The following is a 25,018-nucleotide window of genomic DNA, read 5'->3' on the forward strand; positions in this document are numbered from 1 at the left end:
AGCACTCCACAAGGCAGTGTGAAATGGTTAAAGACTATAAGAGAAGAAGCTGTGCAGCACTCTGGCCATCAACTAAAATGGGCAACTTTAAAGATAACTACAGAAATTAAGTGTGAAGAAGTGATACTGAAGTCTAATTGATGTGTCAGTCATTCAAAGAAGCAAAAACTCTACTGCTTGAGGCAGCTTTAGTATGACATCAACTTTTTGAACAGAAACATAAAATCCTGAATTGTGGTTGAAAGATTCTTGAAGATTTGCCCTTCTGACACATACATTATTACCAGGACTTGGGCAATTCAATATGTATCTGGTTTTAATAGAAAATGCAGTCAAATCCATCCTATGAGGCTTTTTGCAGTCAGTCCTCAATCTGCCAACTTTCTATTTAAACCACTATTTAAAAATATAATGAAAGATACTACAAATCTCCCATCCAGCGGTGCCTGTCCCCATAATCACTAACTCAGTGGAGGGGTCTGGACAATAAAAACAAGCAAAGAGAGCTCGGCACATGAAACTCCATCCTACTAACTAAACATGGATCTCCCCTTGTCTTTACTCCAGATACATGAGAACAGGACATATTTTGAAAATTAAAAAGGAGATTGGCAATAAAAATAGGAGGTGTGGACGATCGTTGCCACCTCCCCCCACAGTTCCTTCTTACAATCCTCAAAACTCACACATTCCTCATCTCCTCCCACTTAGTTCCATGCATCTCACAACAGCAACCATTTCCTCTGGAGTGCCAAAACTCTTGTTCCTTTTTGGATGCAGTCATTGGTTCTTATCTGCCATCTGTGCTTCTCACTTCCCAAGTAAGGAGGAACAGAACTTGTTCCTCCTCTGATCCGGTCCAGCTCAGGCACGGGTGAGGACGGCAGGAGGGCAGTTTGCTGGGGATGTTCCTATTTCTATTCCTAGGGCTGCAGTTAGAGTTCTTACTTCCTAACATCTCACTTGGAAGTCACCCTATTTGCCCACAGAAATGTAAACAAAGTGGAGGTTAGCTTCCCTGCTACTCTGATTAATTATGCTTTGGAGTGTCAGTCGTGAGAACTTTTATAACACTAATTCCTTGGGAAGATGTTTCAAATGAATGGCCTAAGAATACCCTTTTATTAGAACATTATCTTTTTCTGCAAATTGAAGGAATATTTCAAATAATAAACAAGCCATATCACTATGAGGAACAATCATGGATTTGCAATCTGTGGACGTAATGTAGTAATCTAGCCAGGTGTTTTAATGATAATGGTGATGAAAGAGCATAAGATTTGAACCATGAAGTGCTGGAGTAGGAGCAGCTGGACACCCTATCTGGACCCACCATTTAGCACTTAACTGACCACGGGCAAGTCACTTAAACTCTGTGTCATTCTTGAAGTGAGGATAACATAACTCCACTCATAGCACAGGTATCCAGAATCTTAACTCTCAGAAAAAAGTAAAAATAAATAAATAAATAAATAAATGTGTATGAAAGAGATTTGTGGACTTGATACAGGAGTTCTAGCTCTTTATTTCTCAAAGTAATAGTAGCGTTCAGCCTACTCTTGCTATCATTTAAAATATCACTTATTTCATAAAATGGAGGACATTTAAAAACAGCAAACGTTTTAAAACAACATAATATTAAAATGAAGGATAATTCTTTAAAAGGTATTCATTTTATCTTCATAAAAAATTTGGAATTTTGTTTTCATTTTCTCATTTTGCCATGGACCAGTAATGGGATGGGAACTCTCAACTCACAGGGTTACCAGAGGGACATTAAAACCATTAATACTCTAGCCATTATTATGTATATACATAGAATTAATTATACATCTGTTCAAAATATGCAGGATTCTGAATCTTTACTGGGGACAAATTACATTTAATAAAATTTTTGAAGATAAAAACCAAGCAAAAAGAAGTCCTCAATGCAATAGGAGTCTGATAGTAAAGTAAAATCATCTTCAAAAAATTTACAAAAACTAAATATTCATTAAATTTGCCATTTTCAGATTGTGAACATTTTTATTACATATTAATTTATTAACATAACATAGTCTGCTATAATTTGTTTAATTGAAAATATAAAGGCTTATATCTTTGATTTACTATGGTAACATGAGTATATAAGACAGGACAAAAATAACCTGTTTTTATTGGTAAATTACTTAATTCAGCTGAACATCTGGATGGGCTTTGTTTTGTACCAAGTCTTATCACATTAGAAGTCCACTGAGATGAGGCACCTTATCTCATTAATGAAAAGTAAAATTACTGACTAAATTTAATAATTAGCACTAGGTAACTTGTTCTGCTGAAGCTAGGGAAAGTGTTAGGTCTTTATAACATCAACAAATACAAGAAGCATAACTAAATATCAACTAAATGTCCTTGGTGGTATGAGTGGGTGCTGAAATTGGCACATTAGGAATCAGAACCATAAATGAAATATTACTGGCACTGCTTCTGAAGAAAAATAAATATCACAGCAAACATTCCTTAAACATCCTCCTGAATCTTCTTCACAGATTGTGGGTTTAACATGTGACAGAAAAACACACACAAAACCACATTTCCAAATCACACTTGTGGCTCATAAGGTAGTTGTGAGAGGAGCTATCTAATTGGAAATTTTGATATCTGTCACCTCAGGTCAAATTGATATGAGAATTAGTCATGAAAAGGAAGACTGGGAGATGAATCAACAATTAACCATAATCCCCATTATGAAATTTTAATCATAATTAATTTGAAAATACTGATTTATTGTTGGCATACTTCCCTTATTTAAAAAGAGACAGAAACTTATAACATCCTCAACAGGGATAGTGACTCAAGTCAATCCAAAGGCTAAGTGCATCTGAAAATTGGTGAGGGAATCATTGATGAAGTAAACCTTTCAAACTGCTATTTTAATTGGAAAGCACAATCTATTAACAAGAGGTTCAAATTTCCTTTTCTTTGTATGGTACTTAAGTACCAACCTTCCACATTAATTCTAGCTGTTCAGTGAATTTGTGGAATTTTATCATCTGTTGCTTCAACTTTTACTAAAATATATCCATGTTGATTATTGCTAGATTTTTTATTCTTGTGGGGTATTATTCTTTCTAAATTTTTGGTTCCAAAACAGGATTCTGAAATGTAATGAAGCTGGTAATTTGAAATTAAATTAATCAAAGTAAATGTAGGCTGTGATAAGTTTTAAAAACTTACCACAACTAAATAAAATGGGAAATACAAAACACACCTCATATGTGCCTTGCTTTACTAAAACAATTTATTCACTTTTTTGTCCCAAAGTGAAAATATGGGGTGGGATTTCCTAAATACAGATGTCGCCCACTGAAAGACCCTGAATACTGAACTCTGAAGAAGGGAGTGACAGTCACTCATAGACTTAAGTTGGTGAATACATCTCACTGATTTTGCTACCAAGAGTGTCCACTCAATTATTTTCTACCTGAATCACTGTACCTTCCTTCCATCCTGTCTATTTACACATTTTCATCTTTTTCTCCTTTCCTGGAATGCATTTCCTTCTTATCTCGGGTAATTCAGGTTTTTAGAGCCCTTCTGAGTCTGACCACCTTCTTGGAACTTTCTCTTGCTACTTCAGTTCCCACTGATGTTTTCCTTCTTAGAAACTCTACATCATTGATAACGTGTACCCTAAGGTATAGCCCTGAGTTTACTGCTTAGAATATCTGTTTGTCTTCTATATCCAATTTTATGCATATGTATATATAGATAACCATACACATACATATACATGTATATACGCACACACGCACACAAACAAGCATATATACGATTTTTGTACTTTCTCTAACTCTCTTTCTCTGCCCAGCCCGTCCTAAACACACATAAACACACTCCCAACCACCCCCATCATTCCCTCCCTGCCATTCCATGTCTCCAGGCTTTCTCACATTCTCTGAAATCATCAAGGCCACCAATTATTGCAACAATGGCAATTTCTCCCTATCAGTCTTCATCTTCTTCTCTAACGAACCTAAAGCTCATAGTCCATCAATTCATTTATTTTTTAATTCATTTTATTTTCATTTATTTACCTCAATTTTCTTGCTTCTGATGTTTCCCCAGGGCTCCGACCTAGGTCTTTTGCCCTAAACGTTCTGTACAAGAACAGCAAACAGATAGGATGTGTTCCAATATTCCCGACTCCTACACCCATAACAATCTACACCATAGAAAATAACCAGAGCCATTTAACAGGCAAGGAAGGTTTCTGATGCTTGCCATCTTTGGTTTCTTAACTTTTTGTTTAACATTCTGTGATATACAAGACCAGCAATTGTATTCATAAAAGTCCCAGTTCTCCAAACATATTAACGTTTTCAGTATCTCTCAATTGTATAATAGAGAAGGGACTATGCATTCTCCCCTTTAACCAGCTCCAAGAAAGAATGCACAGTGCCTCACAACTTTCTTTTGAGATTAAAAAATATAAACTGTGAGAGAAAGCTTTCTTCGTTTTATGAGCATTACAACTTTTTTTAAAAAGAGAAGAAAAACTAAGTAAATTTTAAAATAGTATAATTGTGAAACTTTATTATAAAGCACCTCACTGACATTTTTCACTTTATTAATCTCCCCAATATTTGATGACTTCCCAATGTAGCAATATATTTATAAATCAACCCCCATCTCTAGAATTATCTCACACAATTCTCTCCTTCTCCATATAAATTCTTTACTCATTAAACCTAATTACTTATAGTTCTCTGAATAGATCATGCTGTTCCATGCCTTCAAGATTTATGTATTTTTAAAATATATATAATACTTTTCCCCTTTTCATCTTACTAACCCTTATTTTCTCAGTACATGGTCACTTTCTCCCAGGAATCTCTAGATATTCCCTTAGTACTCAATTTAGTTTTGTTTCCCCTATTCCCCCCTCCAAGTCCTTTAAGTCAAGGACTATGTATGATTCAACACTCTGCTCCAGTAGAATGCATTTCTAGTAGCCGGTGTTCAAATGCTTGCTGAATAAATGCATGAATGAATCTGAGATATCAGTGTGGTTCCTAGAGGCCACCCAAGAGAGCTTTGTATGACACATCTTCTTGAAACACTCTTCTTGTGGTGTTTAAGAACCGTATAGTCTGATTCCAGCCCTGCACCAGACTCATCCCTACTCTCTGCCCTCTGACACTTTCAGTTGCAGCCATTCCTAACTACCTGTTAGTTCCCTGAGCAAGTACTGTCTTCCGTCTTATTTTGAAACCTCTTCCTGGCATTCCTTCTCTTCCCTCTGTCTCCCCTTTACCTGCTCAGCTCATATTTGTCCTTGGGTCTCAGTTTAGATGTCACTTCTGGCAAGCCTTCATCTACACTAGGACTAAATTTGTAAACCTCCCCTTTCTCCCTAAAGCCCCTATGCTCATTCTTTCCTTGGTACCTACCACATTACACAGCAATAATCTGCTTTTTGCCACTTCTTCAACTGAGCCAGGGGCCACATCTTATTCCTGTTGGATCCCCAGCACAGTACCTGGCATATAGGTGACTACTGAATGACTAAAACCTGAATTAATAACCACATCTTCAGATAATCTTCTGCAAGTGATAAACTTAAGGACTGCCACAAGTCTTCAGCTAGAAAACTCTCCTCAAGCACCACACCCACTACACATAAGGAATTCCAATAACATCTGTTAAGTGACAGAGAGGGTCTGTAAGGTTCACAGTGGGAGTAAAGTTCTAGAAATTTGGGGGACCACAAACCCTTTTACTTTAATGCACTTTGGCCTCAACATCCTCAATTACAGCTCCTACCCAGTGCCACACAAATTCATCCTAAAATACGTACAGTGTGGATTGCTGCTGTTTTGATGGCAGATCCGACATTGAGGGTTCCTCACGGGCTGCCCAGGGACGTGCTCTACCAATTTGCAATACATTTCAGGTCCTTTTTCTCCACATGTTGCATTTGTGGTGATGAGAGCACTGGAAGCAAGATTCAGGACAGCAGGGAATAAACCTAAAAAAGATGAACAAATGAAGGTGTGTGAGATGATTTTGCTGCATTTTAAAATGAAATTAACATAGGATGTTTTCCAGAGCATTAAATTAAATGAAAATGGAATAATCAGTTATAATTAAATATCTGACTTAATTAAGTACACTACATAAGTAGCATGTGTTATCAAGTGAACATTTTTTTTCTTTCTGGGTCTTAAATATGAACTCCAAAGCTATCTTCTTACTTTTGTGTGTGTGTGTGATACACGGGCCTTTCACTGTTGTGGCCTCTCCCTTTGCGGAGCACAGGCTCCAGAGCAATCTCAGCGGCCATGGCTCACAGGCCCAGCCGCTCCGCGGCATGTGGGATTCTCCCGGACCAGGGCACGAACCTGTGTACCCTGCATCGGCAGGCGGACTCTCAACCACTGTACCACCAGGGAAGCCTTATCTTCTTAATTTTTAATCTCTAATACATATTTAGAAAATCCTGTCTCTAAAACATACTTTTAAAAAAGTCTTCTGTTATCTTCATGTTATTGACACAAGTCTTATTGAAACCTCCATTCTACGTTTCAGCCATTTTGTGAAATTTGTCAGGTTACAAATTTTAAAATAATTCAACCATCCCCAGAACATTACCTCTCTACCTTTAGACATTGTATTCTCTAGATTGGTAAATGATTTATTATTAAATAAATAAGGTTTCTCTTCTGTCATTCATCATTATTTTCCACTTAGCTGTACAATTATTATTTCATAAAATACATGTTGAGCCAACCCAATCCAAAAATGGGCAGAAGACCTAAATAGAAATTTCTCCAAAGAAGATATAGAGATTGCTAACAAACACATGAAAGAATGCTCAACATCATTAATCATTAGAGAAATGTAAATCAAAACTACAATGAGATATCAACTCACACCGGTCAGAATGGCCATCATCAAAATATCTACAAACAATAAATGCTGGAGAGGGTGTGGAGAAAAGGGAACCCTCTTGCACTGTTGCTGGGAATGTAAATTGATACAGCCACTATGGAGAACAGTATGGAGGTTCCTTAAAAAACTAAAAATAGAACTACAATATGACCCAGCAATCCCACTACTGGGCATATACCCTGAGAAAACCATAATTCAAAAAGAGTCATGTACCACAATGTTCATTGCAGCTCTATTTACAATAGCCAGGAGATGGAAACAACCTAAGTGTCCATCATCGGATAAATAGATAAAGAAGATGTGGCACATATATACAATGGAATATTACTCAGCCATAAAAAGAAACAACATTGAGTTATTTAGAGTGAGGTGGATGGACCTAGGGTCTGTCATACAGAGTGAAGTAAGTCAGACAGAGAAAAACAAATACCGTATGCTAACACATATATATGGAATCTGAGAAAAAAAAAATGGTCACGAAGAACCTAGGGGCAAGACAGGAATAAAGACGCAGACCTACTAGATAATGGACTTGAGGATATGGGGAGGGGGAAGGGTAAGCTGGGACAAAGTGAGAGAGTGGCATGGACACATATACACTACCAAATGTAAAATAGATAGCTAGTGGGAAGCAGCCCCATAGCACAGGGAGATCAGTTGGGTGCTTTGTGACCACCTAGAGGGGTGGGATAGGGAGGGTGGGAGGGAGGGAGATGCAAGAGGGAAGAGATATGGGGATATATGTATATGTATAACTGATTCATCTTGTTATAAAGCAGAAACTAACACACCATTGTAAAGCAATTATACTCCAATAAGGATGATAAAAACAAACAAACAAACAAAAAAACATGTTGAGCACATGCTATGCCAGATACCATAAAAGGTTTGGGCGTTTGGGAATGAAAATACTATTAAGATGGGCTTATTGTGGGAAGTGATCCTGATCTGAATCTTGGAGGAGAAATAGAAATGTATTTGATATAGAAAATGAAGAAGAAAAAAACAAACATACCAGGCAGAGGGAATATTATATGAGTATGGACTTTATTCTGAAAGCGTATGTGGATGCTGAGTGACTGACAAGAGGACTGAATTAGTAACTGTTCTAACCTGTTAGATTATGTGATCATATATAGATACAGATATGGATGTAGATACAGATATAGTATAGCTACCTACAGATTATACACAGAGTATACACAATGGTTCACATGTATATCAACCCAAAACATTACCTGTTTGTCATTGTTAGTAATTTTAGTGGGATTTTCTTCCAGGTCTTTAAAATTATAATTTATAGTATTAAAAAAATAGGTAATAGGAAGGAAGAAATATGCTGGGAATCCTGTTCTTAAGTGGTCAAAACACCTTGCTGGCCAGCAGGATGAAGTTAGATAGTTAAGTCCCTTCTAGCTTCTTCAAACAAAAGCCACTTTATTTACACAAAAGCCATATCAGGCAAGAGCCAATATCTCTAAAACTGCCCCAGGACATTGTCAGTTTTACTCTGTGATCTTTTTCTCCCTTGCCTCTGGCTAGTCTTGACCTTGACCCTGTCTTTGGGTTCTGTTTTGTAAGTATGGGTGAGACACCCCATGCCCTGCTTTGGTACAGCCCTGTGAGACCTAATTGGAGTTGGGTAGGCCTGGACTTCCTCAGATCTGAGGAATCATGGGAGGGAGCCGAGATGGGAAGATGGCTGGTGAAAATTATTTTCCTGTATGTCGTATGTTCCAAAATATAGAATTGGATTACATCCCAAATTACCCACAGCATTAAATGAATAAAATGTGAGCAAAATGACATGGTTATAAAACGATTATGGGTATAGAAGTAACACTGATTAAGAAGCTATTTCATATTCATTAATCACCAGTAACCCCATTATGTAGATTTTATTAGACCCATTTTACAAGTGAAGAAAATGCAACTCAGAGAAAACAAACAATATGCACAAAGTTATGAATTACCAAGTTCAATAACTATTTGAACTCAGCTCTTTAACTCAGAAGGCTAATTCTCATCAGGGCATGAAGAAAAACCTGGTCCTTGGCAGAGCTTATCAATTTACATACTTAATAAAAGAAATAACTTACCCAGTCACCACCCCTTTGTTGTTTCATAGAGTTTTCCAATCATAAACTGAAGATGTTAATATAATTTACATTTATTTTCTTTCAGTTCTTTCCATTGATTTGTTTCTGTTACATTTATTGATCATGTGCTCAGAATTAACCTTTTCATAATTTAATTGCCTTGCTTTGTGATCAGGGAACAGGTGCCTTTTGAAATGTTATTAGCAATTTTGTTGTTTATTTTAAAAAATCAGTAAAGTGTATTGGTCAGGGAAGTTCCCCAAGTAGTTTCTAACGACCAATTTGAAGAGTCATTCAATATCTGAGCTTCTACTGAATTTTCAGCAGGTTATATTATAGATTACAGCCCATTTTCATTATAAGTTAAATCTATTAGACTGTACCTATTTATTCCTATTCAAAAGCAGCAGAGCAATATTTATTGCTATATTCAATATGGGTTACTTGGTTAAGATTATACAAACATTGCAAGTGTAAATGAACTACAAATAGATGGTGAACATTTATAGAGTATTGACTTACAACCTCTTAATTAAATTCTTAATTTGAGGTCATGTAATGTTAATGACATAAAAGCCAGTCATCCTTACCCATACAATTATGTCTGACATTTTTTTTTTCTGAATAGTTCTAGACTAAATAAATTTAGTTGGATTTGTGGCTTAAAGAACAAAATCTAAACAAAAAACAAATAATATTTATTCTCTTTATACTATATATCTTATTGGAGATTAGAATATGTATACTATATAGAGAATAATATAATAAATTCTTTTCTATAATATATACATCTAGTAAATAGTCTAGAAAAATTTACATCATGGGAAAAATAGAAATTTTGCTACAATATGGTAAACATTTAAAAATTCACCAACTTTTCACTGTTTTTATTTGAAAGTTTTTAGACTATATTTGCTTACTCACATACTGTGCTCTATTCATGCAATTTTGCATGATTTTGATGATGTGCCTTAAAACCCCACAATTTGCTTTTAAATGGCAGAAGCATCTATAAAACCTGCATATGGAGGTTCTACTTTCAGTAATTGTGGAGTAGCTCCTATTAAATTAAGTCACTCACAGATAACAGCTATGAATTCTAAATAAAAAATATTTTTAAAAATCTCAAATACTTGAAGACATTGAAGAACAACTCAAAACAGTTAAACCAGGAGGATGTGTATTCTTAGAAGGAAGATAATGGATGTGCCTCAGACTGCCCATTCAAGGTGGCTAAAACTCAAGTGGAAACCCACAATTTCACTGTCTTTTTTTCTTTTTCTTTTTTTTTTTTTTTTTACTTAACTGTCTTGAAGAATCAGAAAACAGAACCAAGAACGATCACAGCTGCTGTAAAGTGAGGAAGAAATACTGGAAAAAAGAAAGCTACAGACAGGGAACCTCAAAATATGTGTATAAACTCTTCTCAAATCTCTCATCAATAACAGATATACAAATGCCCTAGGCAGACTCCAAGTACCCCAGATTGGACTAAACAAACAAAACAGTGATCATAGTTGCTGCATTCCATAAGAAAGACAAGAGTGTTTGAGTCCAGATAAGTTAACCAGTATAACACAAAACTATAAGATCGATAACTATTCTTCAGAAAATATCAGAATCCTAAGTTTTCTACCATGGATTGTTCACAACATCCAGAATGCAATTTTACAAAAAAATATTAGATAGACTTACAAGGAAACAATAAAATGCCACCAGTACTTAGAAGAAAAGCAGTGAACGGAGACAAACACTGATATCAACCAGATGTTGGAATTAGTACACAAATAATTTTAAGCAGCTTTCATAACTATGATTAAAGACACACACACAAAAATGCTTATAATAAAAATAGAGAATAGAAACTACAAAAAATATGAAATATACATTCTAGAACTGAAAAATGCAATACCTAGAATAAAAAATAAATATTACATGAGATCAGTAAAAAATTGGAGGACTTCCCTTGGTGGCGCAGTGGTTAAGAATCCACCTGCCAATGCAGGGGACACGGGTTCGACCCCTGGTCCGGGAAGATTCCACTTGCCGTGGAGCAGCTAAGCCCGTGCGCCATGACTACTGAGCCTGCACTCTAGAGCCCATGAGCCACAACTACTGAGCCCTCTTGCTACAGCTACTGAAACTTGTGCACCTAGAGCCCGTGCTCTGCAACAAGAGAAGCCAACTCAATGAGAAGCCCACACACCACAATGAAGAGTAGCCCCCCACTCACCATAACTAGAGAAAGCCCGCACGCAGGAACAAAGATTCAATGCAGCCAAAAAGAAAAAAAAGAAATAGTATATATGTATAAGTATATAACTGTGTGTATAACCATACATACACATGTATGCACATACACATATATGTATATATATGTATATATGATTCATGTCATTCTTTGGCTTTTACAAATTATCAATACCAGTAACAATAGAATTTTAATCTGACATTTCTCAAATCAAATGTGGAAAAACTGGTTAGATACTACAAAGGGAAACTGTTTTCAATCCTGTTCAGAATCAGAAGAATGGAGAGAAAGAAAACCCTGAATTAGCAAAACAGCTGAACGTCTTTCCAAGACACCTGCTGGCCAGCAAACAGCAGGTGAATTCATTTTCCTGTACAGCTTTCCAGCTCTTCCAGCTTTTATTTTATAAAAATGAAGAACTCTGACATAGCATCATATTTAATACATGTTTGTCTTTTGAATAACTACAAGTGAGTCACAGAGAAATGCATTTTATGTATGAGTAAGTGATCTACTGTGTGGCACAATTCAGACTCGTTCCTTAGGATTTAGGCAATGTTTCTCTAGGTGATGAGCCAGAGGGTTGTTATACAGTAGGAAAAAGAAGACTATTTTGAATTTGAGTTTTACAAATGAGGAAAATAACTCCCAGAACCTAAATGGCACAGCTGGTTTTCAAACACAATTACTGTAATCCCAAATAAATTAGAATTAATTTTATCATTAAAGATCCACCCTGCCTCACTCCTCTTCCTGCTCTAAATGAAAATCCTTCTCACCTCCTACATCATTCCTGAGTTCTGTGTCATCCAGTTCTCCCTTTCCCTTCTATATGCACACCCACAGGCCAACTTCCATCGTAGTTTTACAAGTCCTATAATTTATTACCAAATTTTCCTTTTTAAGAAAGCACTCCTTCAACCTGCTTATTGTAATTGAAGCTTGGACTTCCTCTGAAAATGACACTTCATAGATATCCCCAGTGGATCCCTAGAAGCACTGGGAAATGAAACATAGCCTCCTTCTGGCTTCTAAATGCTACTTACAAATCAGTTCCTCTCGTTGGCACTCATAACTTCTTAAAAATTCCAAGTCATCCAAACTTTACAAGTGCTCATTTCTGTTGACTGACTTCATGAAGACCATCTACAAAAATATTGGTAACTGATTCACAGTAATCTTCATCCCCCAAATCTCTGTCATTCTTACTAAATAGGTGAACATAAACCAGCATTAATAAAATTTTATTCCACAGAAACTAGAATATGTTTAAAAAAGGTACTTTAAGGACAAACATGTCTTACTTCTAATCTTAATTCTAAGATTTCTGCTTCCAATTAATTGTTTTATCTCCAGCTTAATGTTATCTACCTATTTATCTATCTATCTATCTATCATCTATCTATACTTTCAGGTAAATGTATCCTATCTGATCTTACATCTAATGCAACAGCATCCATACTAGTCTTCCTTCATGACTCCACTTCCATTCATCTTCCAAACTGCTGAAGAAATTATCTTCCTAACAATTAAGTCTGATCATATCACTTTCTTGTTTAAAACCTCTGTGAGTTGTCTGTTGCCTATAACATAGCAGCCAAATTTCTTGGTAATCTGAACATTTATAATCAGGCCCCTATCTACCTCTCTAAACTCATCTGTTTCCATCCTCTTTCATGCCTTCCTACACATCCAGAGTACTAACATCTTACTGTTTACAAATATATCAGGTGCTTTGAAAATTCTTTGTCATGACATTATGTTGTCCATAGAACATTTTCCTTTTTTGCTTACATGGTCATCTACTCATCTTTCATGACCCAGCTCAAATATCCACATCTCTGTGAAAGTGTTTCCTCAACTTTGCAACACAGAATTGGTTATTACCTTCTTGGTGCCTACATAGTACTTAGTTTATATTTTATTATAACCCTTATTACACTGAAACTTTAATATCTTTTACAGTGGATCTCCAGTCTATAACATTTTGAGTATGGGGATAATACTAGCTAGCCTATAATAGCACTCAAATTTAAATTTATTGAATGAGAATAAATTCATGAACTTTGTTATACAGCAGAAAGTAACACACCATTGCAAAGCAATTATACTCCAATAAAAATGTTTAAAAAATTTTTTTATATTATGTTTTATGATGAAAGTTTCCTTCTAGCTTATTTTATTTGTCTGTTTCCATTGTGCTCTTTATCTTGATTATACTTAACTGTGTGACATTTGGTGAACCACCATTTTAATATGACAGTGATATAACTCATATCTTAAAAGAAAATCTTCCTAATGTAGTTTGGCAAAAAGAATTCCTAAATATATTTTCTTGTTTTCATCAGTTAAAATATTAAACTAGATGAATATTGTTGAGGAGCTGTCTTCACTACCTGTGCCTAGCATACTATAATACTTTTTAATTAACATTCAGAGATATTGATAAACATGTTAAATATCAGTATATGTATTTTAATTCCTCAAATAATGTTTCTTGTTAACATCTACAGTCCAACTCACAAAGACCATCGTTAACATAATTGATAACAGACAGTACTTGGAGACTTGCTATGGGAAAGTCATCCAGTCAATGAATTCTCTCCAATATATTCAATTTTTAAATAACTTTTAAAAGTCATCACATACTTTTTACAATAATACAATACACATTTCTCCCCCGCCTCCTTCTGTCATCCTAGTCTTGATACACAATATTTCTCTTGCTCGCTTATGCCAAGCATCTCTCCCCTCTCAAATGAATAAGAGGAAACTGTCTGTTTGAATGTTTCTGATTTTCCATTTCAGTCTCTAGGTCTGTGGAGCATTTTTTAAAATTCTCATGCAGGCAAACAGAGCTGTTTGCAAGTAATTCAGCATTTGAAAGACAAAAGAGAGCATGTCAATTTAAAATGTTCTAAGACGTGTCAAGGAAGAAAAGGAGATACTTGTCTGAAATCCTGAGCTATGCGGGTGTGTAGGAACACATTGGTGTAAAACAAAAATGGGACAAAACAACATGTTGCCAAAGAGAATGATTTCCAGCTGTGCACTGCAGGAAGTAACTTAATGCTCCTGATCCATGATTCAGATGAAGAGTTTTACAGAACTAGAAAATCAGTCCAATTTGAACTACTAGCCATCCAGACACAACAATGTTTGTAAGCTGGGAAAAAAAAAAAAACAAAAACTGCTGAATCCAGTTGTTCAGAAGAAAAAAAAAAGGAGGGCATGTATTCTCATCCTAACAGGCCTTTCAAATATGTCTTGTACTGTTGCTCAGTTCTCCTCTTTTCAGCTTCCAAAATAAAAGGATATTTTTTGGAGGCTTAAGGGTTGATTTGGTCTCCTTTCTTCTTTTCTAATCAGAAAAAGTAGTACAATGTCTACTTAGTACATGTTAAAAATTGTTTACTTTGTTTATTCTAAACAAAGATGAAAATTTAAGTATTTTTATTATTATCAGAAACAAAATAAACCAGATGCAAACACACATATTCCAAAGGGTCTTAAGCAAGTTTTGCTTATGGAATATCAACTCTATGTACAGATATTCTGACTAAAATAAGGACTACAATGGCCATAATGAACACAAATGCCATCTTAGCCACTTGACCCAACCAAGTGCTACAGGATTTTATTAAATTTCTGACAAAGCATATCATTAACCTTATTAAGACAGGATTATATATGGATTTTCAATAACCTAAAATGATATATATATAAGAAAATAACTGTCATTATGACATGGATTTCTGGTAAGAACTCTAACAGATAACACCAGGAAGGACATGACAATACATCTCTATGACAATGACTCAAAATAAGGCATTTGTGCTCAAGGTTCCTCAAACTCCTCAAAATATATATTTTTTAAACCAACTCTCTAACTACCGTATGCTCATTAAATTGAAGTTGACCACACTATATTTGATCAATAAAGACTTCTTGAAATGGATAAATAAGTAAATTTCAGCAAAATATCATCTCTAGGGCTAGATTGAATAGATTCTTTTTCAAACTTCAAATTTATATCCCCAAAATACAGATCCCCACTACTCCCACTTCCATTATTTGTTGAGGACCTGGTGGACATTGCCCTGGTCACAAAATTTCCATTCCTTTCAAATTGCATGGAAATCTCACCCAGTATCCATTTAAAATTAGTATCTACAAACCGCTTTGTTTTTATTTTTTTTATGTTCCACTTATAGAACAATCGTGAATCATCCTAGAAGTTTTCAAAATCATATGATAAAAAATAATTATTATAGCTGGGGCACTTATTTAGAATATTCTAACATAAGGGTACCCAAAATATTCATTGAGGGGGTGGCAGTTAGGGAGAAATAGACTGTTTCCCAGCTTCCTCCAATCTCACTTCATCCATACCAGCAGAGCATATGTTCAGTATCTGCTCTCTTCTCTCCTGCCTGGCTTCCAAAACCAAGCCCATAAACTAGATGTCTCTTTGGCAGGTCTGTCTGCAAACTCAAAATGAGAAGTAAAAAAGGCAAAGGAGAGTAAACGTGAAACAATTTTAAGTCACTGAAAACGAAATTTAGAGCCTTAAATTGGCAATTACCCCACGACAGAGGTGTTTGCAATATAGAAAACAAAATAAAAACTTTGTGTCTGTGTCTGCTGTTGACAATCCAAAGTAAAAAAATATAAAAAAGCTCTAAATTAATTGCTCTGCAAAGAGCGTGAGCTTATATTTATGGCCCTCAAACAAAAATATCAGAAGGGACTCAAGTAAGCTTTGGTGCATATAATGGCAGCAGGAAAGATGCTGTTCCCCATGGGTCCTGCTCTTTAAGGACTGCGAGACAATTTCTTATTTCTAATGATGAGACAGATATTTTTTAAAACAAAACAAAAAACACTATTCTACATTGTGCTTCCTCTGGCTTAAAAGATCTAGACAAAAGGAAACAGAAAAGTCACATTCATTTACTATGCTCTTTTTCATTTGTTTTTATCAGTAAGTATTAGACTTCCTCAGGGCTTGATCCTAGATCCTTTTCTTATTTCATTGCATCCCCAAATAATCTCCAAATAACCCGCAATAATCTCATCTACTTCTAAACCATTTACATACCATCTGCATAGTCAATGTGGAGTTATATCTCCAGGCCAGATATTTTTCTGAAGCTCCTGGTTTAATTACCTAAATACTACCTCCACTTAGATGTCTCACCAGCATCTCAAACTTAATCTACACAAAGCAGAGCTTGTGATTTCCAGTACTCAGGCACCACCACCATCCATCCCCACACAACCGCCCTGAATTAGCTACTCCTGAGTTATCTCTAGCTCAACACATTTTATTTTACCCACTCAGTGTCTCATACAGAAAGCTAGGAGTCATTGTTGATGCATTCCATCACCAAAAACTATTCTAACTCCAAAATTAATTTCAGATCCATACGCTTCTCCCCAGTGCCAAGGCCGAGTCACAGGCGTTTTTAACATCTGGATTTTTGCAATAGCTTCTTAAATGGACTTCTGACTACCCTTTGCCTTTCTTCAATCCATTTTTAACAAAATGGATTTTCTTAAGATGCAAATCTGATCAAGTCACTCTTAACATCTTTCAAGGGAATATATCAGTGCACCTAGGTTAAAATTTAAAATTATTATCCTATTTTATATAATATTCTCTCATCACATTCAAAGAATACTACCTTTAGTTAGTTTCTAGAACAAGGTCCTGTTTTTTCCTTCCTCAGGATTTTGCCTAGAAATCCCTGCCTCTTAACTTTCCTCCACTCTTTATACCTTCCTATCTTTCACAAATCTTTTTTCCTTATACCTTAATTCCTCTGAGATCTTTCCTAACTCTTTCTAAACAATTCCCATTTTAATCCCTAAATATGCCATACTTTGCCCATTTGTAATTTTATTTAATGATTACTTATCCAAGGTCTATATCCCATACTGGCACAGAAACTCCATGAAAGAAGAAACCATGTTTATTTTATTTACTTTGTTCCATGGTATTCTCAGGGCCTAGCGAGGGCTGGACACAAAAAGGTGCTCAAAAATATTCTCTAAGGAGAAATTCATCTTGGAACTTAGGGTATAATTGTATGCCTAGTCTGAAGAAGTGGAAAACTTCCTTTTGTCAAAATATAAAAGAATAAAACATGAAAAAAGCAAAACACAACAAAACCAACACACACACAAAAACCCTACAGATACATCTCTTTTATTGTTTTAGTGACTTGACAATGGAGACAATGTTAGTCTCCAAGGCTAAAACCATTATTTTCTTAAAGTTTATTGTGTTAATTGTCTTCTTAAACCCAAGTCCCTAAGCTCTGGGTAGTTTCTTATCTTCTGTCTTAGAAAATAAAACTGTCTTTTGTGTTTTATGTGAGCAACTTTGAATTCTCTCTGGGATTAGATTGGTTTGGTTGGTAAATCAGAAGGTGGATTTATTGATTGATGTATTTCCCCATACCTTGGTCTATGTCCATCCTCATCCCAAAGCCCCCCTACAAAAAAAATTTTTTTGGGAAGATATAAATATATAAATGTATGGTTCTAATAAATACAATGTTAAAGTTATGCTCACCACTGGAACTTTATATTGTATCATCCCTTTCAAATTGTACCAGGTCTTAGCCTGATCCATAGGCTGAAGAATTAGAATGAGAGTTGTATGAAAAAATACTTCACAGCTGACTCAAGCATCTAATTCTAGTTTATGCTTTAAAAGCAAATTCTATGCAGCTTTAGTATATCTACGGAAATACTTGTTTTATGGACAAATTTTTTTCAAAGTGAGATTTGACAGTGTTTATAGCAAAACACTTTGTTCTCCAGCAGCTGTTTGAACACACATATAAATATGCAAGAAAACTCACAAATATTCTGTTTGCTCTTGTAAATACTTGAAGCAAAAAATCAGCATTTTACAGTCATTTAGCATAGTGTTGCTAATAATACTTTTCATTTACCAAGCACATATAAACTCTCATATATAATGAGGTTTTTGTCAGTTTTGCTTTTGCATTTTTACCAACATTCTTTGACCACTAAACTCTAAGTTCCTTGAGGGCAGAGACCATAATTCATGAATCATTTTATTCTCAGAGACAACTAGAGTCACTGACATCAAATAGATGCTCAGTTAATATTCACAATATTAATGAATATCAAGTGAATGAGATTCGGTGAATTGATTTCATCACATCAGTTCTAATTTCTTTTTAAAAATTCTGGAGTAAGTATATCTGTTCTAGTTTGAACTAAAACAAACAAAAACAAAACCAAGAACCATGAATTTTCCTTTGTCGCATGGTAGGTACTGTTAACGTTTGTTTGAGTAATGCAATTCATTGATCATAATAAAAGAGTAACATTGAATTTTACAAAGATTTTCATTTATCGCTTGACTCTCACAACAAAACTATAAGATAGATGGTATAGGCATTATTCACTCGATTATATAGATGAAATAATAGAACATCAGTAATGATAGGCCATTTCCTAAATATAGAACTTGTGTTTTTCAAATCCAATCCCAGTTTTTCTTCGACTACATGTAACAAATTCATTGAATTCCTCCAACTCTCCAGGCACTCAGCTAGGCAGCTAATTAATACAAGAATGAACAACACAGGCAAACCCTCCACCTTCAGGGAGCTTCAAACTAGTGCCAGAGAATTATATAATAGAATTTTTGCATAAATTGTATTAGAAACAATAAATGAAGGACTGGAAGTAGGGGGTGACAGCAGGCAGCAAGGAGAGAATTTCGAATATACTCAAAGTAAGTCTGGCCAGAGGTCAAGCCCAGAGGGTGTCCTAAGGTAAATATGGCTATAAGGCCAAAGAAACCAGATTCAACTAATCTTCACCTTAAATACCTAGGCAAGGACTTGAAACCTAACTTTGGAGATGCAGAAATTAAAGCTATGGATCGATGAGAAGGGGTCTGACTCTGAGTCAGCTGCTTTCAAAGGGAAAACCTCTGTATTCTAACCTAAAGGCAGAGGTAGCCTTTGCAATGGGTAAAGGCAAGAAGGCTCTACAATTAGTTGTCTTAGAGATCTGAGGAAAAAGCAACCATGCCATTCCTAAAAAATCCACTTACGATTTTCAAAATTTGAAAATTTCTGAAAAACTACTGTCAAAATGTGACCCAAAATAGTTTAGTATTGCAGGCTAAAAACGTTTTCAAAAATGTCCTTTGGTCTTGTGGGGGCTTTTTCCTAGTTTTTCTCATGATTATTTGGAAGCATGTCTTTTTTCTCCAATTATTAGTAGACATTAAGATAATAACTCATCACCATCAACTTTATGTTCCTTAATAACTTCAGTCACTTCAAATGTTCTAATTTTCTGTAGAGTTCCTCCCAAATAAATACCATTGCAAGTATTTCAAAGATCTTCAAAAAGCATTTTTTTAACATCTTTATTGGAGTATAATTGCTTTACAATGGTATGTTAGTTTCTGCTTTATAACAAAGTGAATCAGTTATACATATACATATGTCCCCATATCTCTTCCCTCTTGAATCTCCCTCCCTCCTGCCCTCCCTACTCTGTATGACAGACTCTAGGTCCATCCACCTCACTACAAATAACTCAATTTCGTTTCTTTTCATGGCTGAGTAATATTCCATTGTATATATGTGTCACATCTTCTTTATCCATTCATCCATTGATGGACACTTAGGTTGCTTCCATGTCCTGGCTATTGTAAATAGAGCTGCAATGAACATTGTGGTACATGACTCTTTTTGAATTATGGTTTTCTCAGGGTATATGCCCAGTAGTGGGATTGCTGGGTCGTATGGTACTTCTATTTTTAGTTTTTTAAGGAACCTCCATACTGTTCTCCATAGTGGCTGTATCAATTTACATTCCCACCAACAGTGCAAGAGGGTTCCCTTTTCTCCACACCCTCTCCAGCATTTACTGTTTGTAGATTTTTTGATGATGGCCATTCTGACTGGTGTGAGGTGATACCTCATTGTAGTTTTGATTTGCATTTCCTCTAATGATTAGTGATGTTGAGCATCCTTTCAGGAATTTGTTGGCAATCTGTATATCTTCTTTGGAGAAGTGTCTATTCAGGTCTTCTGCCCATTTTTGGATTGGGTTGTTTGTTTTTTTGATATTGAGTTGCGTGAGCTGCTTGTAAATTTTAGAGATTAATCCTTTGTCAGTTGCTTCATTTGCAAATATTTTCTCCCATTCTGAGGGTTGTCTTTTCATCTTGTTTATGGTTTCCTTTGCTGTGCAAAAGTTTTTAAGTTTCATTAGGTCCCATTTGTTTATTTTTGTTTTTATTTCCATTTCTCTAGGAGGTGGGTCAAAAAGATCTTGCTGTAATTTATGTCATAGAGTGTTCTACCTATGTTTTCCTCTAAGAGTTTGATAGTGTCTGGCCTTACATTTAGGTCTTTAATCCATTTTGAGTTTATTTCTGTGTGTGGTGTTAGGGAGTGTTCTAATTTCATTCTTTTACATGTAGCTGTCCAAAAAGCATTTTATCATCACTAGAATAAATGAGTTTAGGACACAGAGAAGAGACGAATAGGACTCTTTATAACTTGCGGTGGTTACTAGTTATCCGCGTTGAAACTTATTCAGTTCTCAATCTTGCTTGGCAATCAAGTTGACAGAGGGACGTTAATGGAGTATAGGATATATACTACTGGCCGTGAAAGAGAACATTCCAATCAGCATAGAGGATGTTGATGCATCTTTGGCGTATCATTCTTATTATAAGTATGATATCCAAAATGAGACATTCTTGCTTGAAAGATATTACAGAAGTTGTCTGTGTAACTGTTCTCTAATTAAATATTCCTAATCAGTCTCCTTTTTCAAGAGTATCACTCTACTAAAATTCCATCCACTTCTAAATTTTTATATGCCACCACACATGATACACTCTTATTTATACTCTCTAGTATTTTAATTGCATGGTAGTTAGAGCTTTTCATTGCTGATGTATAATGAGCTCTCAGATCACTATGGTATCACAAGCTATTTTTTTCTCCACACTTGCACACTGTGTAATTTCTTCGTCATCTTGTTTTAGTGTCATGAGATTTTTGCTTACAAAGTAAATTGCTCTTCAGTTTTATATAAGAAACTTATGATTTCTGTCTGCCCACTTCTCTAACTTCTCTCCTTGTGTCTTTAATAATATTTAATCTATTTTTGCACTACTGGTTAATTTAATAATATACTACATCATCTAAAATCATATCTAGATAATATGTCCTGAATCACTTTGGAAGTGAGATATATGTGTGTGTGTGTGTGTGTGTGTGTGTATTTGGTGGATTCAGTCATGTCAAGACAGCTAAGGGTTGGTTATCTTTTTCTTGTTGATACTGAATCTCACAATTGATACCAGATTGGCTTATGGCTAGAAGTTACTGGTCAGAGTAAAATATTCCAAAAGGTAATTATTTTACTCAAAATGTTAAAATAATAACAATAAAGAGTTGACAATACAAAGAGATTAAACTTAGACACACATGGAAGATTAAACTTAAGGCTCCAAAATTTATTCAAAACTCAAGAAGGCCAACTTATTGAACGAAATGTTTTCAGTATATAGATTTATTCACTCACAAAACTGTAAACATTAACTGGTCCCAAGCATGTTGAAACAAGAGATTTAAACAACACTTTCAGAACACTATATATTTGCTTGGCTACAACAAACATGCCCAGTAAAATGTTATTCTTTAGAGATATGTATTTTGTCTACCTTGTCAGTAATGAAGCAGGCTTGTAAATCATGCTCATGAAACTGACAGATGGATTTGGGGACTTAAGATTCTTAGGCATTCATAATAATATTTTTATATTGTCTCCATTCTTCTGAACTAAATTGAAGACTTGTTTAGCAATATATTGGGTTGGCCAAAAAGTTCGTTCGGGTTTTCCACAGGCTCTTATGGAAAACCCAAACGAATTTTTTGGCCACCTCAATATCTGCTTAATGTAATGCTGGACCCAAGAAAATATTCAAAAGAATATTTGATAAATAAATCAATGCATGAATTCAACATAAAACGCTGTTTACAATATGAATTAAACTTGCATTGCAGAGAACAATACAAATAATTTATAATTTAAATTTGACTGTGTGTCTGTATTTGCATTGTTTTAAAGTGATCTAAGACAAATTCTTCTCTTTCATCTTTGAATCATCAAATCTTATACTTATTTTTCAAAATATACTCAAAATTTACATTATCCTCCATCAGGACTGATGCAGCCTAAATCCCATTTTTGTTAGAAGCAGAGATTATAATCATGTGTTAGATTCCCGTGCATTATTGTTAAAATAAGCTCCATAGAAGTCCACTTTCTTCAAGTTCTTGCATCACTCCAGGTCCTATAATAACTGTCACTTGACTCTAACTGTAACTGTTTCATCTAGATATTTCAAGTATTCCATAAACTCACTCTAATCCACCTTTCCTACCTAAATTCCCCTAAAATTATCTTCTATTATTCTCAATTAAAATTCCATGCTCAAGTAATTTCCTTATCTTATTCTGAAACCACTATCTCATTATCCACCTTACCTAGGTTGTGTTCATTTCTCTACCTGAATTATTCTCCATGGGTCTAAATATAATATTTCCCTCAATATCTTGATTTAAAAAAATTATCCATCCTTTCCCAATCTTTTGCATTAAAAAATCAATCTTTATTAAACAATTTATCATTTTAAACAAATGTTCTTTACTTTATTCTTTTAATGCAAATGTACTTAGGAGATGAGAAAAAAAAATGTTACATACTTGTTTAAATCACCAGAATGCCTAGCATACCAGGAAGTGCATAGTCAGTGCTCAAAAGGTCTTATCAAACTTTCTTTCACTCACTTACAGTATATAAACATACTTATCCCACACATACACATATATGTGTGCGTGCATACATCCCCATGTATTAAAACCTATAAGTTTCTGGGTGAAAATTTCTACAAATAAACAGATTATTATGTATGGATTCTAACTTGTTCATTCATTCATTCAGCAAATATTAATGGAGGTCTTGCTGTATACAAGACAAGGTCAGCCTTTGGCTAAGTCACTGTCGAGTTATTCATTTCTGTAACTCCCTCTGTGTCTAGCTAGAGCCTTAACACACAATTAAATGAAACTTAATCAATAAGAAGATACGGTCTCTGTTCTAAAGGAGCTTATTTATTTTTCAGAGCTATTTATAAGACATTCACCTTAATATACAGGTTATTACTAAGCAAAAATATATATTGCTTTTATTTTTAATATTGAGTGCTAGTTTTATGTTCTCTTATAGTCAAAACTACCTGGAATTTTCCACTTTGAAAAATGTTCAATTTTAGCTATGGCTGAATAGAGAAAGTAAGGTCTGAGCAGATGGCTGTCAAAACACCAATGACTACATACCATGGCTGAGAACTTGCACACAAAAATATGCAACTTGGTACACTGTAGACTTCTTCCATGTAAATACCAAGGGACAGCTGGCTTAAAAACTCTGCAAAATCAAGTTGATGCTATTCTATATTTGGTCTGTCTTCCACGAATATTAAATTATATCAGCATCTGCTAGAATCCCTGACAGGAAAGGCTGTGTCCCCAGAACCATTTCAAGCCCTAGTGTTTCACTTTCCAACATCAGAAAACAGCTGGAAGCTGAAATCTGTCTTATATGAAGTGTATTGCTTACATGAATGGAGTTACTTGGGAAATAGAATTCTTATGTTTGAAAGAATTACTGCATCCCTACTCTAGTGTTTCACTTTCAAGCTCTAGTGTTTCACTTTCAAGCCCTAGTGTTTCACTTTCCAACATCAGAAAACAGCTGGAAGCTGAAACCTGTCTTATATAAAGTGTATTGCTTACATGAATGGAGTTACTTGGAAAATAGAATTCTTATGTCTGAAAGAATTACTGCATCCCTACTCTCAAAGCACATGTATACTAATGGCTTCTAAACAGCTTTATTCTTGGAGTTTCTTTCTAAATCTGTCACCACTACCTTCATCTTTGCTGTTAGATTCAATTTTAGTGCACATTTATGCAACGGTCTTAATGCAAAACGTAAGTTCTAGTTGATGGCTAAGTTTGACACACACTAATAAATATATAGACAGCTGGTAAACTTTGACACGTGTGAGCGTTTGTGCAGGTATGTGCACAGCAACACATCTATGACTGAATTTACACCCCCCTTTAAGCGTAGCAAAATTAGAAAATGATTCTGAGATGAGAAAGAGCAAGTACTTTGTTCCACTAAAAAGAAATCACTGTAAATTTTCTTATGGCCTCATAATGTAGTCAGAACATTTCAAATGTAATTTCTTTAAATGAGCAAAAGCTGCCATAGGTTTATTGTACCCTGCATCCACTCTGACCACAGAGCTCACATCACTGCTGTTCAGCAGCTATGAAATTTCCCATTTCCCATTTAAAATGCATGAATTTGTACATCATACTGAAAGAAGTAAAACTGGTTTCCTTGATTTAAATTTTTTCAATTTAATTTTAATTCTGATATGGTTCATCTTTTTCTCCATGGACTCTTCTTCTTAGGTATGATTTCTCCTTGACCTACTAACAAAGCTACTGATGAAAAGAGTAATCGTGGCTATATTAAAGCAAAATGTGATATTTCTACTTTTATAAAAGAGCAATAACTGTTGTCAGATCACTAGTTTAAAAAATCTTTAATAAAACAAAAGCTTTAATTTTTTAAA

At 35.0% G+C, this 25,018-nt stretch overlaps 1 protein-coding gene across 1 annotated transcript in view; it reads right to left on the reverse strand.

Moving 5' to 3' along the window:
* The window catches only part of LAMA2 (laminin subunit alpha 2), a 614,367-nt gene that overhangs the window by 458,528 nt on the left and 130,821 nt on the right, over positions 1 to 25,018 (reverse strand). Inside the window, exon 2 of the mRNA XM_060114490.1 lies at positions 5,840 to 6,010. Coding sequence (XP_059970473.1) covers positions 5,840 to 6,010 — 171 coding nt within the window. The remainder of the gene's footprint in view (positions 1 to 5,839; positions 6,011 to 25,018) is intronic.

This window comes from Mesoplodon densirostris, chromosome 12 (assembly GCF_025265405.1).
Source record: "Mesoplodon densirostris isolate mMesDen1 chromosome 12, mMesDen1 primary haplotype, whole genome shotgun sequence".
NCBI classification, from domain to species: Eukaryota; Metazoa; Chordata; class Mammalia; order Artiodactyla; family Ziphiidae; genus Mesoplodon; species Mesoplodon densirostris.